Source organism: Cryptomeria japonica, chromosome 2 (assembly GCF_030272615.1).
Source record: "Cryptomeria japonica chromosome 2, Sugi_1.0, whole genome shotgun sequence".
NCBI classification, from domain to species: Eukaryota; Viridiplantae; Streptophyta; class Pinopsida; order Cupressales; family Cupressaceae; genus Cryptomeria; species Cryptomeria japonica.
Window position 1 is genome coordinate 568,143,401 of NC_081406.1, and position 19,772 is coordinate 568,163,172.

At 36.8% G+C, this 19,772-nt stretch overlaps 1 protein-coding gene across 2 annotated transcripts in view; it reads right to left on the bottom strand.

Moving 5' to 3' along the window:
• The window catches only part of LOC131043532 (pentatricopeptide repeat-containing protein At5g42310, chloroplastic), an 88,057-nt gene extending 69,625 nt beyond the window's left edge, over nt 1-18,432 (bottom strand). For both annotated transcript variants that reach the window (XM_057976743.2, XM_057976744.2), the window contains exon 1: nt 16,679-18,432. In XM_057976743.2, the coding sequence (XP_057832726.1) occupies nt 16,679-18,337 (1,659 nt within the window). In that variant the 5' untranslated portion in view covers nt 18,338-18,432. The remainder of the gene's footprint in view (nt 1-16,678) is intronic.
• Nucleotides 18,433-19,772: the final 1,340 nt, after the last annotated feature.

Consider the following 19,772-nt stretch of genomic DNA (forward strand, 5'->3'; position numbering starts at 1 on the left):
TTAAGTTAACTATTGATGTTTCACAATATTGGCAGTTCATTGAGCCCTTGGTAGTTCTCCTACGAGTTGTTGATGGGGAGAAGCCTACAATAGGCTACATATATTAAGGCATGGATAGGGTCAAGTAGGCCATTAGATTCGTCTATGTTGGAGATGAGAATAAGTATCATCCCATTTGGGATATCATTCATAGGAGATGGCACCTCCAGCTTCACAAACCCCTCCATGCAGCCGCTTGTTACCTCAATCCAGCATTCCATTTCCAATCTGATTTCAAGGCGGATGAGGAGGTTCTTGATGGGCTCCACTCAGTGACAAAGCAAATGTCACCTAGTGATAGCAGGACTATAATCCACGAGATACAAACCTTTTCTAATGCATGAGGGGAGGTCTTCTCTCGTTAAATTTGCAAAGATAGTCAAACAAAATTGCAGTCGAGTAAAAATATATTTTAAGGGCATAATTTAATTTTATAACTTAAGTCTTAAAGTTGGAAAGGAGACTAATTTTTTTCCTTTTTTCATCTCAAATAAATGGTGGCAAATGTTTGGTCCTAAAACACCAAATCTTCAAAGGATAGCCATTCACATTTTGAGCCAACCTGGAGTGCTTTCGGTTGTGAGCACAATTGGAGTATATTTAAGCACATACACTCCAAGAGGTGCAATAGAATGTTTGTGGAGAGATTGAATAATCTAGTGTTTGTTCATTACAACCTCCATCTTAGACATAGACAGGTTTTGGACCATAACTCCACCCTGATCACGATAGAGAAGGTTCATCCAAAATTTGATTGGATCATTGAGGCTACGGATCTTGTCTTTAGTGACGAGGACCTTGATTGGGTCAACCAAGCATATAGAGACGTCGAGGTTGTAGCCATCCTAGAGGAGGATAGAGCACGAGCAAACATAGGCACAACTAATGTTTGTGAGGGTGGCTTGGAGTCACAAGCAAAGACTATGGCTGTTCAATCATCTAGGACCTATCTTAGATGACTTTGTAGGAGGGATGCAAGCTCCTCTAAGGATTTAAAACTTGTTTCATGCACCCTAAATTATATGGACCTTAAAATCTCTAAATTTCTTGGGTTTTTCACTTTGTCGAGTCTGCACCGAGTTTTTTGCCGAGTCTTGAGTCGAGTCACCCTTGCCGAGTTTTCGTCAATCTAAGTCCCATTTCTATGGGTTGGACCAATAGAAGGAATGGGACATTGCTGATTTTTTTTATTTCGTCCTTAGGTGATTGTACTTCCCTCAATGCATTGAATTAATGATTAATATTTTTTATTTATGCTTTATTGAATCATTGATTTTGCTTCTTTTTCAGGTGGCACCATGTACATCAAATCAATTGATGCATCAAGACATGCAAAACAATGCCACATACCTTTGTGAGGCTTTAGAGAAAGTCCTAGTTGAGGTGGGCAAGGAGAATGTGGTGCAAGTGGTGACAAATAATGCAGCAAATTATGTTTTTGCGGGTAGACTATTGATGGAGAGGCACCCAACATTATTTTGGACTCCATGTGTTGCACATTGCCTTGACCTCATATTGGAGGATCTTGGCAAGAATCCATGGATCAAAACATGTGAGGATTCGGCCACAAATATTTGTAAATTTGTATACAATCACACATGGGTCCTTAGCCTAATGAGGCAATACACGAGGCAAAAGGAGTTGGCTCGTCCTGGCATAACTAGATTTGCTACTAATTTCATCACATTACAATCCTTGATTCGGTCAAAGGCAGCTTTGAGGCGTATGTTTGTTGGTGAGGGGTGGATTTCCTCATCCTATGCTATGACCACTACAAGGATTGATGTGGCAAATTGAATTTTTTATGAGCTAGGCTTTTTGGTACCTACTGTAGAGATTGTGCAGGTAAAATTTAATTCTACATTATGTTTTAATTTTTATTCATATTTTTCTTTTATTTGCTTATTTTCGTCCACACTTATGTTAAGTTGATGAATCACAATAATTGCAATTCATTGAGCCCTTGGTAGTTCTCATATGAGTTGTTGATGGTAAGAAGCCTCCATTGGATCCATCTATGAGGGAGTTGAGGGTAAGTATCATCCCATTTGCGAGATCATTGATAGATGGTACCTCCAACTTCACAAGCCCCTTCATGCAGCTGCTTATTTCCTCATCTAGCATTCCAATAGCACCTTGATTTCAAGGCGGATGAGGAGGTTCTAAATGGGCTCTACTCAGTGATAGAGCGGATGTTGCATGGTCATACCAAATAGATAGTCCACATGCTAGAGACCTTTGCTCATGCACAAGGAGAGCTCCTTTCTCATCTAATGTGCAAAGAAAGTTGGATAGCATTGCAACCAAGGTAAAAATATATTTTAAGGGTATAATTTAAGTTTTGAAACGTAAAGTTGGATAATGAGATTCATTTTTTTTCTTTTTCTCATCTCAAATAGATGGTGGGAAATGTTTGGTGCTAAAGCACCAAATTTTCAAAGGATTGCTATTCACATATTGAGCCAACCATGAAGTGCTTTGGGTTGTGAGCACAATTGGAGTATGTTTGAGCACATACACTCTAAGAGGCGCAATAGACTATCTGTGGAGAGGTTGAAAGACCTAGTCTATGTTCATTACAACCTTTGTCTTAGCTACAAACAAGTTTTGGGCATTGAATCCAACTCCATCATGCTAGAGGAAGTTGACCTGTTGATGTAGGTCTTACAATCTTTCTCCTTTTTGCTTTGCACTCACCATCCTCTCCCATCTGCAAAACAAAACAAACATGATATCAAATACATAATATATAACTTTGATAGTTCTTCTTAACTTGATGTATCCCTTGATTTTATGCGTTTTGCAGGTTTGATAAGAAGATCTAGAGGAATTCGCCTTCATGAAAGAGCACTTTGAAGTTGATTTTCGCTCTAAGAGAGGAGCTCTAGAAGTTTACTCCACCCTTGATTTTCATGAAGTTGTCCTTGTCTTTGAGCTTACTCTCCTTCATTATATGAGCTTAACCCAAAATGGCTCTTTCCAAACTTCAAATCAGGTAGTAATCATGTAACCAATCTTGCACCTTCACCTTCAGCTGGGAACACATGAAGTAGAGTTCACTTACTTGAAATTCACTCTTGAAGCTCGATTTATAAAATTCGCTCATGTGTCTTCATTTTTTAAGTTCGCTGATGTAGCTCAATTCTTGAAGCTTACTCATATCCTCCATTTTGTGAAGTTCGACATGAAGTTCTTGAAGTCTTGGAGATGAAATGAATTTCAAATGAACTTTTCTTCAATCCTTTTGTTGTTTCATCGATTTAATCCTTACACTCAAACAAAGCGCTTAAGGAAAATCCGCTCATCTCCCTCCAATCATGAAGTTCGTTCATGTAGGTGAGTTTATGAATCGCTTATGTATGTTAATTCATGAAGTTGATATTTGTTCATGTAGGTTTGAACATGAAGTTGAGATTCGCTCATGTAGCTCAATTTGTAAAATTCATTGATGTAGTTCAATTTGTGAAATTCGCTCATCTTCTTCAATTCATGAAGTTATCTCCAAATTGGATCAGCTCGAGGTAAATGTTCTTACACCCTTCACTCTTCCACTTCTAAACATAAAATCCGCTCCTCCAAACATGAATTTCGCTCCTATCAGCTACCACATGAAGTTTGCTCCAACTTGCTCGCTCATGAAGTTCGCTCCAATTTGCTCGCTCATGAAGTTCACTTGTGTTGTTGAGTTCGTGAAGTTCATTTCAAATTGAATCCATACAAGGTAAGTGCTATCAAACATCTTTCACTTCTCTTTGAATTTTGCTCATGTAGGTTTGAAGGTGTAGTTCGTTGATGTGTGCTCATTGATGAAGTTCGCTCCAAATTGTGAAATCATGAAGTTCGCTCCATATTGTGAAGTCATGAAGTTCGCTCTCGAGTGTTTGATCATGAAGTAAGTGTTACCAAATTTCTTTCATTCCTTTACTTCCCATTTCGCTCATGAAGGCTCGAAGGTGAAGTTCGAAGTTCATTGTTGTATCATGAATCCTGAAGTCTGCTGCCCTAGGTGAATTCATGAAGTTCGCTCTATTTGCCCGACTCATTCAAAATCCTCCCCTCTTAGGCATCAAAATAGCTTCAAGGAAAATGCATCTATTTAGCTGCCTTGTATTTTGTCTTGGGTGCATTCGCTCATCTCCTTTTAATCATGAATTTCGCTCCAAACTCACAACTCATGAAGCTCACTCCAAATTCACAATTCATGAAGTTCACCTTTGTAGGGAATTCACTCCATTTTCTCAAATCATGAAATTCACTCAGTAGGATTCCATCCAATCATTCACTCATCTTCCTACATTCTTAGGATTAGACTCTCTCAACCCCTCATCTTTTGCCATTTTTTTCAACACGAGTTAGTTTAGGACAAAAAGCATCACCAGATTGCAACATCAGATGATTTAAGTTCCAGTAAATTGAGCATTCAGGCATTCAAATGTAAGCCCCCTTGTGATTCCAACATAATCACATCAAACCATCGAGCTCATCCACACATAGTGACCCTACTTTCATGAACCTTGGAGTCTTCTCAAATGATCCTTAAGCTAATCTTCAGCATTTGAGAGATTTTGTTCAAGAGGATAAGATACTTTAGGTATTTTATTCTGTGTTCGCATGTGCCTAAAAAACACATCAACATGGCCCACAATCTAAGTTGTAGCCATGGCAAAGGAGGATAGAGCACAAGAAGACACAGGCATAGCTAATGTTGGTGTGGGTGGCACAGAGTCACAAGTAGAGATTATGGCTACTACATCATCCAGGTGTTGTGAAATATGGATCGAAGAATAATGACAGAGATTTGGGAAGACTGATTGCCGTGAGTTATTGATCGTCTCCATCATTGAATCCGGTTTAAATACAAGAGGAAAGGTTGCCTACATAGGGACATGTCCATACGTGGCAGTTGCCACGTATGGACATTTCCCTACGGAGGCAACCGTTCATAACAATTAGTTTGTTTATGTTTAATTTCCAAACTGTATGCTCTGTTAATATATCACTCTCCAGATAATAACCGATTTACCATTAGTTAGATTCATGAGGGCTATATTTTAACACTCCCTCTTAGCAGGAGTGGATCTAAGTAATTTTCTTGGGAGCATATTCTGTCATGACTTCCGACACAATTCGGGACAACATTTAATATAGTCTTGTCATGACAATAAACTCAATATCATGATATCCGGTTCAGTTCGGGACAATCACTTAAGAAGTCAATCATGAGATGATCACATACTTTAGGATCAAGATATCCGGCACAGTCCGGGACAACAACTTAATGTAGTCAATCTTGACACTTGGTCAACTATTGTCAAGATCGTCACCTTGAAATAGTAACCTTAAACATAAGAAGATCGTCATCTTCTTGAACACGGTTAGAATATTGCAATATACATTTTATTTATTTATTCATGAACAAATTACACATGGTAGGAATTTCATCCTAATAATCTCAATTATAATCTAGTCATACCAAGTTTACTTCTGAAGTATTCTATCTTCAATCTTGCAAGTGGCTTGGTGAAGATATCAGCATTTTGTTCTTCAGTACTGATGTACACTAGTTTTATGACGTTTCGATCTACCATATCTCTTATGTAGTGATAAGGGATCTCAATATGTTTGGATCGATTGTGAAAAAATGGATTTACTGAGAGCTTGATACAGCTCTGATTATCACCGTGAATTATTGTTGAATTCAGAGTTTTTCCAAATAATCCAAATAATAACTTTCTTAGCCATACCGCTTCACGAGCTCCCATGGAGGCTGCCATTTATTCTGCTTCGGTGGAGCTTTGTGCAACTGCTGACTGTTTTCTACTGAACCAAGATATCATAGCAAAACCAAGACTGAAGCAACACCCTGTAGTACTTTTACGGTCAGTGGTACTTCCGGCCCAATAAGAATCAGAATATCCTTCAAGTTGAATCTCAACATTTTCATACTTTAAGCCAAGTCCGATTGTGCCTCGTAAATATCTTAAAATGTGTTTAGCAGCCATTAGATGTATCTTCTTAGGTTCACACATGAAGTGACTTAATACATTTGTAGCATAGCAGATATCAGGACGAGTATTTACCAAATATATGAGTGAACCGACGATTTGTCTGTAGAGTGTGGGATCTGTAGGTTCTGAATCTTCTACCTCAATTTTCAGCTTGTGCAAATTAGTTTCCATTGGTGTAGCTAATGGCTTACACTCCATCATCCCAAATCTAGTTAGAATATCTGTGGTGTACTTTCCTTGATTTAGGAAGATGTAGTTTTTCTTCTGCCATACTTCTAATCCCAGAAAATAATGTAGAAGCCCTAGATCCTTCATATCGAATTTTGCTGCCATATCTTGCTTACATTTCTCAATGAGATTATCCTCTCCTGTTATCAAAAGATCATCCACGTAAAGGACCAATATAATCATATTGCCATTTGAAGCCTTGAAGTAGATGTTGGGATCTGCTAGGTTCTTGGAGTACCCTAGTTTGGAGAGATAGTTGTCTATCCTTGCATACCAGGCCCTAGGTGCTTGTTTTAACCCATAGAGAGCTTTCTTTAGTTTACAAACATAGCAATTTTTATCACGTATGGTGAATCCTTCTAGTTGTTCTATATATACTTCTTCTTCAATTGAACCATTTAGGAAGGCAGTCTTTACGTCCATTTGGTGAATTTTCCATCCTTTGGATGCTGCAATTGCAATGATTGTTCTTACTGACGTATACCGGGCAACTGGGGCAAATGTCTCTTCATAATCAATTCCTGCTTTCTGAGAGAATCCCCTGGCCAAAAAGCGAGCTTTATGTTTTTCAATGCTGCCATCAGATGCATATTTGATCTTGAATAACCACTTGGATGAGACAACTGATTTGTCTTTTGGTCTAGGCACTATATCCCAAACATCATTCTTTAGTACAGATTGATATTCTTCAACCATAGCATCTTTCCAAGCCTGTTTTGATAAGGCTTCTCTGACATTTGTTGGTTCAGAATTTGTGAGTTCGGTTAGAAGTGCAGCATAACATTTTAGAGTTCTTGTTCTCTTATTTTCTTTGGAAATTTCATTTGGTTCTACATTATTCTCTTCAATCATTTTCCTTGCCCATAGAGGTCTTTTCTTGTTATTGAGTGTTTCAATATTTTCATCAACAAGAGGTTCAGAAGCTCTTATGATGTCCTCCCTCTCAATGTCTGAAGGTTTGGAATTTTCTATGATATTCTCCCTCTCAATCTCAGTTATGTGATCTTCTTCTTCTTTAGTAATGTTATCATCCTCAGGTTCTTTGAGTGTAGTGTTTTCTTCAAACTTTACATCTCTACTTATCTCAACAGATTTTTTCCCTGGAATGTAAATGCGATATCCTTTAGTATTTTCACTATAACCAATGAAGATACCTCTTTTTCCGGATGGTTCTAGTTTTGTCCTCTTTTCTTTAGGAACATGTATATATACGGGACAGCCAAATATCCTTAAATGACTTAAGTCTGGTTTGTTCCCTATAAAAGCTTCTTCAGGAGTTATGTTTTCTAGAACTGAGTGCGGACATCTGTTTTGAATGTAGACTGTTGTATTTGAAGCTTCTGCCCAGAATGAAGTGTGTAAGTTCTGGTCATGCATCATGGCTTTTGCTGCTTCAATTATGGTTCTATTCTTTCTTTCTGCTACTCCATTCTGTTGTGGATTATATGGTACAGTATACTCCCTCTTAATCCCAACAGAATCACAAAAGTCTTTGAAGTTGTCAGATGTATATTCTCCCCCATTGTCGGATCTTAAAACCTTAATTTTCTTCCCTGACTGGTTTTCTACTAGTGCCTTGAATTTTTTGAACTTAGATAGTACTTCATTTGAGTCTTTGCACTTTAGAAAATATATCAATCTTTTTCGAGAGTAGTTGTCAACAAAGATTATGTAGTATAAGGATCCAGTTAGGGATGGTGTTGACATGGGACCGCATAGGTCTGAGTGAATTAGTTCTAAAATAACTTTTGATTTGTGCTCGCTTGAGGGAAAAGAAACTTTCACATTCTTTCCCAAGGCACATCCTTTGCAAATGCCTGTGTGTTCAGATTTTAGTTGGGGCAGTCCTGAAGTAATCTTCTTTATGTTGGATAGAGCACTATATCTTAGGTGTCCTAATCTTTTGTGCCATAATTCATTATTATTTGAAACTTCAAGATTTAGTGCTTCCTTTTGATCACTACATAGTTTGTATAGGCTATCATCTCTTGAACCTACTGTTATGGCATTTTTGATATTTGTATTTTTAGGCCAAAGTAGAACTTTATCTTCATTGAAGGTAACCCGATATCCTTGATCTGCTAGGCCTGAGATTGAGACTAGATTTCTTTTTATTCCAGGTACAAACAGAACATCCTTTAATTGTATAGATACTCCATTTCTTAGTTTGATAGTACAGGTCCCAATTCCTTTCACAGGATATGTGGAGTTATCTCCAATAGTAACCTCTTCACTTGAGTGCCCGTTAAGTGTTTCAAACTGATTTCTGAATCCAGTTATATGCCTTGATGCTCCACTATCTACGATCCAAGTGTTTTTATTTGTATTTATTTCGCTTGATAGGGCTAAGAAGAAAAGTGAGTTTTCTCCTTTGACTTCGCCTAGACTAGCTTGTGTTTTCTTCCTTTCTGGACAATTCCTGTGAGTGTGCCCATATTTGTCGCATTCGTAACACTGAATTTTATACATATCTCTTTTCTGATGGTTTTTATTTCCTCTCTTCCGTTTGGAGAACTTTTTCTTTTTGTTGAAGGTATTTGTATTAAGTGCTTGGATTTCTCCTTCTTTATTTGTTCCTAATCCTCTTGAGATTAGTCAAGATTCCTCTTGAATGCACTCATTCTTAAGTTGTTCAAATTTGGTTAAGGGGGGTGTTCTGCTAATACATTGAATGTAGGATTCCCATGAAATTGGTAATCCTCTTAGGGCTATGAGAGAGATTTCTTGATCATCTACCTCATTTCCAATAGTTTGTAATTGGTCTTTTACTTCAGATATCCTTGAAAAGTATGTAGATATTGTATCATCTTTATTCATCTTTATGTTTAAAAGTTGTTGTTTCAAGGTTAACATTTTGTTCGCATTGTTAACTTCATATGTATTTTTAATGGTTTTAAATACTTCATATGCTTTAGGCAGTCTAGCTATAGATGGAAGAATATGATCTTTGACTGAGTCAATAATTATTTTCTTTTCTTTATTATTACGCCTTTTCCAGGTAGATTTCTCTGGTTCATCATTTGGCATGTCTAGATTTTCTTCTATGTAAGACTCTAATTCTAGTTCTTCAAGAATGGCAATGATTCGTATCTTCCAGGAAACGAAGTTGGAGGCTCCTTCGAGTCTATCTTCCACTCTCATATTACTTGACATTTTGAATATTTTCTTAGTCGGATATATCCTCTACGTATATAGCCTCTACATTGATTTGTTATTTACTTCCAATAAATGCTTATGAGTAATATGGCTGTCTAATTTATTCTCTTAATATGCTGTGAAATATGGATCAAAGAATAATGACAGCGATTCTGGAAGACTGATTGTCGTGAGTTATTGATCGTCTCCATCATTGAATCCGGTTTAAATACAAGAGGAAAGGTTGCCTACGTAGGGACATGTCCATACGTGGCAGTTGCCAAGTATGGACATGTCCCTACGGAGGCAACCGTTCATAACAATTAGTTTGTTTATGTTTAATTTCCAAACTGTATGCTCTGTTAATAAATCACTCTCCAAATAATAACCGATTTACCATTAGTTAGATTCATGAGGGCTATATCTTAACACCAGGACCTACCTTAGACACCTTCGTAGGAAGAATCGGGCTTCTTTGAGCCATAGATTTCTAGTTATTGTTTTGATATTTGTTTGGAACATTTGAGGTCATGAATTTCATATTCCGTGAGTTTTGTATACATTTGACAATATTTATATATCTAAGTGTACTATTTCCTTCAGCTACAAATTGCATTTATACTTTTGTGATCAATGTGTACTTGTGTATGTGATCAAATTAGCTTCTATTTGATGATGTTATTGTGTCTTTAAGGCTTATTTAATAAAGGGTGAATGAAACGAGTTTTAAATCCTTAAAAATCTCTAAATTTCTTGGGTTTTTCACTTTGTCCAGTCTTCCCCAAGTTTTTTCACAAAGTCCATTGAAAAGGATAAGAGAACCTGTGAATCTCCTATTCAAGCAAACCCAAGTAACCACATTTTTGGTAATTGTGGATAGAAGGCATATCTTGATGCTTTTGATGAAGAATATGAATACTATTAAATATTGATTGAAATTTTGAATTTTCATTGTATAATGACATTTTGAGACATGAGTAATTTCAGTTTTGCAAATTATGAATGAGGCATTTAAATATTCTATTTACTGCCAATTATGAGTACCACTATTCTTATAGTTTTTACATTTTTATATGTATGTGTGTGTGTGTGTGTATGCAGATAAATAGATAGACATAGATAGATAGGTATTCCCAATCCTATACCCAAAGAAAATATATTGTTGTCCATTGTACCAGGATCTAATACCCATACCAGAACCAGTAACTTAGGCAAAGGCAATGTAGTTTACAACTTCTAACAAATCTTGCCACTCCTTGTTGCATTATAGGCCAAAACGCATACCATTACAGAGCAATTGAGCAAACAAAAATGCTTGGTTTCTTGAATTAACTTAATGGTTTTATTAATGCTTCGCATAGCTACTTTAGATCTGCTTTAGTGCCCTTTATTTATGTAGTTAACCCCATACTTGACCCATCTATACTTGTTAGCTCTTCTCATAAAAATAGAATCCTTAACATTAAGATAAGGACTACCAAGAACAATATCAAAGTACCGAGAGGAATTACATGTATTTTAATTTCATCTATGTATTGTGTGTTAACCCCAAATTTAAACTTGCACCTTTTTGTCGATGCATGATAAACACATAGGAGCGTGTTAGGTGTTGTCAAAAGACTATTACAATAGTTTAATATTTTAAAATCAATTATGAATTTAAGTTCCTTATTACAATAAGAACTAAGAATAATTATGTTGGAAGTCAGTTGCAAGCTTAGGATCATTTTCGTCAATTGAATTATTTAATATGAGTTTTATAATTCGATTCTACTGCTAATTCAATGTTTTCCTTTGTGCATTTATAGTCTTTATTATATTTTCTATTTTAACCTCTTTTTCTTATAATTGTTGCAAGTGGATGGGAGTGAGGAGCCAGTATGGCACATTTCTATTATGGAGGCTAAAACTAGCTGATGGTAGCGGTGAATAAAGGAAAAGGGGAATTGCATTTGAAAGATCCCATTCTCTTTATACCCTGGCTGAAATTAAGATAAAAGGGTAGACTCATTTTCTTGCATTGGAAAAAACGTTCGAAAATTTGCCTCTATTGAAGGAAAACGGCATAGATGTCTAGTAGAACCATTGAAGCTAGAAGGAAGACTAGATCGGTGCAAGCTGGAAATAGCTCAAGAAGACTCTAGCAAGTAAGAGCAAACAGTTTAAAGATTTTGTCTGTTATTGCCATGAAATAGAGTCCACTACATATTTGAATGTTGGTTTGCATTATTGTTTCGATTGATATTATTCCTAGATAAGATTTCCACCCAGCTACATTTAGGTCATGGCATAGAGGCCACAAACAAACTATGTAATCCTCAACTCACAATTGAGCCATGTCTAGGCATCCACATTTTTGCATGAATGTCTATCATGCCTGTTTAAAAAAACAACTCAATGTCCCTTTACCTATTTCAAGGTTCCCATAATGGCACAAGCATGGAGGTGTCGATTACAATTGCAAAATCTAGCTCTACAATTGCCAATTGCATTTGTGCAAAAGTTCTTAATCCTTTCCAACAAATCTGTTTTGTGCATATCCTGCAATCATCATATTCCATGAGATAATATTTCTTTGAGGCCTTTTGACAACCAATTTGCATGCCTTGTATGTGCAGTCGCATTTGGAGCGCATGTCTATAGAGCTTCTCCATCTATAATATCTAATAGCAAACCTTTCATTCATATTTTTCATAGATAATATTAATCATACATTGTTTCAAAATTTTCGTAACAGCAAAGGTAGGGAGAGTTCTTGAAAGGTTGTTCCTTGTATAATTTAGTTTTTATGTTTGCAAAAAGAATCAGTCTTTTCATCAATTCCATTTTGTGCATATCCTTCAATTATCCCATTCCATGAGTAAACATCTTTTTGAAATATATTGTCAAAACATTCATATGCCTTGTCTACACTACAACTTTTGTGCAGCATGACAACACCTCATTAAGGTATTTTGTCAAACAATTCATGTGCCTTGTCTATGCTCCTTTGCTATGCAATCAAGGTACTCTGTCAAATAGCTTATGTGCTTTTTCTATAAACCCACATTTCACATTTTGTCCAATAGTTCACATGCTTTGTATGCTTCCTCACTTTGTGCAACATCATTGACAACATATGTAGGATTCCTCTATCCTCTATCCCTAATCCAAACTTCCGACATTTTTTTGTATACATTTTTTCAAAGTCAAAGATGTGACAATACTTCTAATATGGTATTGGTTATGAGGTATCCCCAAACCTCAATCCCTAACACTTTTCACTATGTTAACTTACAAGATCAGTGAGTTTGGACCTAATCTTATTTGCATGACCAAAGGGATGAATTCCTTGGCATGAGGCATGGCTTACTCCTAATCCCTTAATCCTCAACATTGGTCATAGTTATGACTTATGAGGATTCCCTGACTCTCAATCCACAAAGCTCCCATGTTTTGCATTGTTCACTCCCATCTACCTCTCAACTCGAGCCAAGACACTATTAATAACCCAATATGACCTTGCAACTACCCAATCAGATTTTTCTTGCCCAAAAACACCTATTCATCTCAAAGGAGAGGGTTCAGATTTGCTTCCAGTGACTGGAAAAAAAGACAACCCATGCAACCATTAATGTGGTGGTTGAGATATTTCAACTCCCAGTGGTTCTCACACCAACGCCTAGTCATCAATCACATGGATTGCCATAAATACAAGCTCTAAATCTAAAGCAGATTCCCACATAGGTATTAAGGCATGGCTTCTAACTGCTTTAAATGCAAGTTCCTTCTCCATTGCACGGGTTGGTTGTTTTTGTTCCCACAACTCCTACAAGTGCTGCGCTCTATCTAGGGTTTCAAATGATGCTAGTCCAATCCATTTGTGGAGCCACACATCTATACAATCATAAGGAGGTTAAATTTGTAAGTGTCATCTGTAATGAAACGTCTCTATGATAGTTTGTGTACTTTCAAAGGAATCCCTTAGTCAAAGCTAGGGTTCTTCTTTGCCACATTTGTTGGTTTAAGTGTAATACTAGATTTGATGAATTTAACAACATTCTAATGCACAAGCCTTGAAATGATCTCTTCTATATTATATGTGATTTATGTAGTTTGGTGATGGATTAATGCATATGTTTTGTTATGTGATAGCACATTTTTGGTATATGTAAATATATTGCTCATTATTCTTTTGTGATTTCAGCTTGTTCTCTCTAAAGACAAATTGTGACTTTGTTGCCCATTGGATAGGCACCAATCTTGTTAATAAATGATTCAATCATATTCCTTGAATGAACAAATCCTTAACTAGTAGCTTAGGAAGTAGGCTGTAGCAAGTAGTTTTCTATGCACCTCATGATTCATTGTTATACCCAGGGAATATCTAAAGCAAACCTTGAAAGTGTTCATCTTGAGAATCATGTTTTTTCATGTGTACATCAGCTTAATAAAGCTCATGGCAATAGGTCAGTTTTGGTCTACTAACAAAATTTGGTATCAAAACTTTCATCCAGGTACTAGTAGTTGGTTTATTATATGTGTATATCCTTGACTGTAACAAAAACCTTGTTTAAAGTTACCTCTAAGAATACTCTCTTGGGTTTAACTGAGCCCAAAGCGAAGGGGAGTTTACCCACTCTCAGGGATTGACCTTTAACCCTCCTCAATCTGTTGATGAAAACTTGTTTTACATTATTAACAACAAATCCCTGGCTCTAAAAGTGAATAGAGTAATAGGATTGTGGAGCAATGGTTTTGGGGCCCAACATAGACTCTAACATAGGAATTTCTTATGCTTGCAAGTTTATTTATACAAAAGAGAAAACAAGTTTTTCCCCACAATTTTCAGTAATTTTAACAATTTTAATAAGATTCAGGTCAAATTTTTTAAGCAATTGAATCCCTATGCATCAGGCACGACTACAAAACTGCGGCTTCTTGGGTATGGCCAGGTATAGTATCTGTGATGTAACATATCCGTATTTGTATAAGGTACAGCCATACATGTACCAGGGAAGGGGCTGGTGTATCCTACATCTCTGCCTTGCCTGCATCAGACTTCTAAGAATCTGTGTAGAAGTGTATAATCGAGTCAATTTCTCTACTACTTAGAAAAAAGTCATTTCGAAGTTAGGTCCTAAATTTGGGGATTAAAGAAATCTCTGGTGATGTACAAATAATAGTGAACCACTTGTCAGATAGGAGGAGGAGCTTTATGCATGAGCAACAATGAAAGCCTTTATCGATAAATCATGCATTTTAAGTGGTTACCTTCACAATTTTCACCTTAAGTTATCTTCTTTTTAAATCTCATTAAATGTTGCTTGTGTGTATTTATTTGTGACGAAAGCAAATTTCCTTGCCAAGTTGCCAGTATCAATAATATGTAAATAAACTATTAATCAAGTAAATCATACAAAGCACAGACAAAGTAAAGGTATCTGATAAAAGAAAACCTCAGATGCTACAAAATCACTCTTCTGAAAAAATCATCCGACCATGGGCATAGATTTGAACTTAGTCTAGGGGGTGGCAACTACCTCAGACAACGTAGAGATGTCTGATAAAAGAAAACATCAGACAGTACAAAATCAATTTTCTGAAAAAATTATAGGAGACCATGGACCTAGATTTAAACTTAGCGTAAGGGGTGGCAACCTCAAAAGGAGATTGACAGGAAGATAAAATTTATAAAGAAGTAGGATAAGATAGATTTCATTTAATGCCAGCTTTTGATAATATTTGCTTGTAATGTCCCCCGTCTTGATAGAGTGGTCTGTCAATGTAGAAGTAGCATAGACGGGTGTTTTTGTAGTTTCTGTCAAATAATTAGGACTAAAATAAGATGGTTGTGTGGTCAGTTAATTTGGTCTGAAGTGTACTGGGATAAGGTGGTCAGTTAACTGTTTGGTTTCCACATTGATTGGGTGGCTTTGGCAATTGATTGTTTAATTCACCATCTGATTGAGGGATAGACTGATCAATTAACTGCCGTTGATTTAAGGAGGGGCTTAGTGGTCAACTGCCATCAATTGAGGATTAATCAACTGCCATAATTTGAGGAATTACCACCTATGACTTAGTATCGCCAGGAGCTGGGATCATAAAAAAGGCATACGGTAAAAGGGAAGGCACATTTGACGATTGCAAACAAACTCTATTTATTTCACAGTAATGTGAAGCTGCTTTCAGCAGATCTGAACGTTTGGAGGCAGAAATCTACAGGCTGGTCAATCTAAACCTTAGGGACAGAAACCCTCAAGGCAATTCATGGTACAGAATTCCAGCAGGATCATGCAGAATATCCAGGATTGTTAAGTGTCCATTTTTGCAGACTGCTGACAGTTCAGGAACTTCAAAGGCATTCAAACTTGCCTGCTGGGTGCCCCCAGTAAGGATCATGCAGTATATCCAGGATTTTTTAAGTGTCCAGTTATGCAGACTGCTGAGAATTCAGGGGCTTTAAAGGCATTCAAACTTGCCTGCTGCGTGCACCCAGTATGCTGTATCAATAAACTGCATTTCAATATGTGAATCTATGAACCAAATAAAAATAAAATTCTTGTTGCTGGAATATTTCTAGATCTGTTTGGTTTTCTTTTGTAGGCATTCAGTTCAGGTGTTTACATTGTTCTGGCTGCTTCTTCTCTTCCATCGGCAGATGAGTACATGCTTACAGCAGCAATCAAATAACGTTTTCTTGAAGTTTCGGTGCCAATGAGAAATGGAAAATAAAGTCAGCCCTGGAAAGTAAAGTTGCATAGCCTGTGGAACCAGCAGTTCCAGAACAATCCAAATGAATTCCATAACATAAATTGCTCAGGGTGTTAATTTAGTTGCTTCTTCTCTTCTGTCGACAGATGACTGCATGCCTTATGACAGTGATCAAAGAATGTTTTCTTCTAGTTTCGGGGCCACTAAGAAATAAAATATATATTTGGCTCTGGAAAGTAAAGTCGCATTACATGTTTTATGGCAGCAGCTAAAGAATGTTTTTTAAAGTTTTGGGGCTACTCAGAAATAGAAAATATATTTGGCCCTGGAAAGTAAAGTCGCAAACCTCCGGAATTAGGAGTTCCATAACATGGTTTTCTGAGTATTGATTTAGTTGATGGTTCTCTTCTATTGGCAGATGACTGCACGCATTATTACAGTAGTCAAAGAATGTTTTCTTGTAGTTTTGAGGCAATTGAGAAATGGTTAATAAATTCACTCCGGGTAAGTAAAGTTGCATAGCTACTGGACGTAGCAGTTCCAGAACAATCTGAATGAATTTCATAACATACCTGTTGAGCATAGGCATTGGCTAAAGCACAATATACACTCGCTGAAGGCTTCAGGCCTGCTATTTTCATAGCTTCCAAGATCTCTACAGCATCCTGAAACTTTCCAGCTTGGCCATATATATCCACTAGTGTTGTGTAAGTAATAATATTAGGCAGCAAACCCTCACTTTGCATTTTAGCGAGAGTGATTTTGATCTGGTCCCATTGTTCCTGTTGCCCCAAAGATTTAAGCGTGATATTGTAAGTTTCTGGACCGGGAGAACACCCATGTTCCTGCATCAGCTGAAATATGTCCATTGCACGCTCATGTTGGCCAGCCCTGCAGTGACAGTCTATGAGGGTGTTCCATGTGACGTCATTTGGCTCAATGCCCTCTGCCATCATTCTCTCGAATGCGTTCACTGCATGTTCCAGGTGGTTGTGCTTGCCAAAGGTGTCAATGATCACATTATAGACATGCCTATCAGGAGAAATCCCAGCATTCTTCATATCCTTGAGCAGCGGGAAAGCTTTCTGGCATTCGCCACAATCGCGGAAAATGGTCAAGAGTTTCGCATAAATGAAAGCATTGGGTTTAATCTGAAGAGTCTCCATTTCCTCCATCACCGCTCGGGCACTCTCAAGGCGCCCGGCGCTGGCGTATGCCCCCATCAGAAGACTGTAAGTTATCTCATCCGCCTTTACTCCATTCTTTTCCATTTCTACTAAAATCGCCTCTGCTTCATCCAAAGCGCCCACTTTTAAATATCCTTTTAGCAAAGCATTATAGGCTTTCACTTTCGGCTGCAACCCAGCCCTCTTCATTTCCTCAAAAACGGCGTCTGCTTCTGCTATTTTTCCACTTTGCCCCAAAGCAGATATAACATGAGTAAAAATACTACTGCTTGGCCTTAACCCCTGCCCTTGCATTTTCGCTAGGAAAAACATAGCCTGGTGAGCATCCCCGGCCTTGGTAAAAGCATAGATTAAATCACTGAACAACTTAGCATCCAATTCAACCCCGTCACTCTTTATATCCTGGTACAACTTATTAATAACACAAGAATCTGCCTTTGCTCTGATTAAGGCCTGAATTAGGACACTATAATTCATGGCATCAGAGTGCAGGCCCTGCTTTCTCATTCTAGCAAGCATAGAGAGGGCCTTTTCACAGTGATCGTTACGAGCGCAGGCCTCAATGAGGGCATTGTATGTCACATATCCCAGCGCCTCACTGCTTTCCGCCACATTCAACGCTTCCTCCAGTCGGCCTTCTTTGCTGAGACTATGGATTATTACGGAGTACATCAGCTCCTCCCCCTTCCTAGACTTAATCAACCTGTGCTTTCCTAACCATTTGACCACTCGGGTAGCAGAGTCATAATCCCCCCATTTGCACAGCCCCTTCAACAAGGAACGCCACACAGCCTCCGGCACTGCCCTGTATGCAGCTGCCATTTCTTCCTCGTTGTCAAACAAATCCTCCTCCTTATCCCCTCTCTCCACATATTTCAGGAGCTTTCCCAACTTCCAGTTCCCACCGCTCAATTCCTCTCGCTTAACGGGGGCAGATAAAGCCGCAACACAGCCATGGCATTGGCGAGAAAACACAGTCCTGCTGGAGCTGTGAGGTAGAAGTGATGGAGAAGGGAAGACCGGCGATAAAAATATAATTGCCATCTTCAGCTGAGAGTGCCCTGCTTGCACTTCTGCTCTCCCATTCACACTAATGGAACATCTCTATCTCCGATCTATTGCAGCCAACGGAAATCTATATGGTAAGGAGCTCACAACTTATTATGATATATATATGTATATACTATTCTTTAACTATTATTAATTAAAAAGAAATTAACAAATCAAAATTTAAAATTTAAAATTTAAAAAAAAATATATATATATATATATATATAAATTTTTATTAAAGTATAGATGCAAATTTTTAATTAATAATATTAAGGAAATTAATTATATTTAATTTAATTTGCTCTTAAATTTTAGGTTTAAAATTTTAGTATTTTAAATCTTTTTTAAAGATTAGAATTGTTTTATTGAATAATTTTCAATTTTAATCAAGAAAATTGATTTTTTCAAAAGAATACTAAAATAATGAGTTTTAGTTGTTTTAAATTTTTTCCAATTATTTTTATATTTGAATATTTAGATCTTTTTAATATTTTATACTAAATTAATTTTTAATGGCTTTTTAGATATAGATTTTATTATGTAAAATAGATTTTTTTTAGATATTATTAATATTTTGAACAATTTAATTTTTAAACTCAAATTGGTATTTTAGATTATTTTATGTGTTGAAAATGATTTAACCGATATTATATATGTATGTGTATGTGCAATATATATATAATCAATTAGTGTGATTGGTTTTAAGAGCTATCATATGTATTAACTTTTAATTATTATTAATTAGTGTAATTGATTTTAAGAGCCATCTTATGTATTAATCTTTATTTATTATTAATTAGTGTGACTCGTATAAAGACAAAAAGGTTTTGGTATAAATGTATTTTAAAATAGTTCAAATTACATATCTTAATATATTTTAAATGTTAAAAACTTACAAATGTTGGAATTAATTTGAGTTTTACTAGTATGATTGAGGAAATTGCAGAGGAGGAAGGTGTTAGTATGACAAATGTAATGTGTCCCTTACGAAAAACAAGGTGTTGTTGTTCAACTACTGACAATTAGGCAGGAAGAAATGGAAACCCTTTCACAAGATGGTGAGGAAAAAAAAATTATTTTTGATTATGCACAATCCTTATCGGTTGAGCAGAGCCCCACTTTGAAATCAGATGGCTTTACAACCCCAAAAAAGAGAGGTAGAAAACCTAACTCTGTGAAGATCCGAGAAGAAATAGAGGCAGGTGTGCAGAGTACTCTAGACGGAAAATTTAAAGTATCAAAAAGAATTACAAGGAGTGCAAAAGGCACTCCCTCTTCACAATGAAAATGATTTCCTGGAATGTCATGGGCATTAATGCCCCTAACAAAAGAGGGAGAATCAAATCTCACCTTGATTCTTCAAAGGCTGACATTTTTTTACTCCAAGAAACGAAGCTATCACAGGAAATGTATCACAAAACAGTGGCTA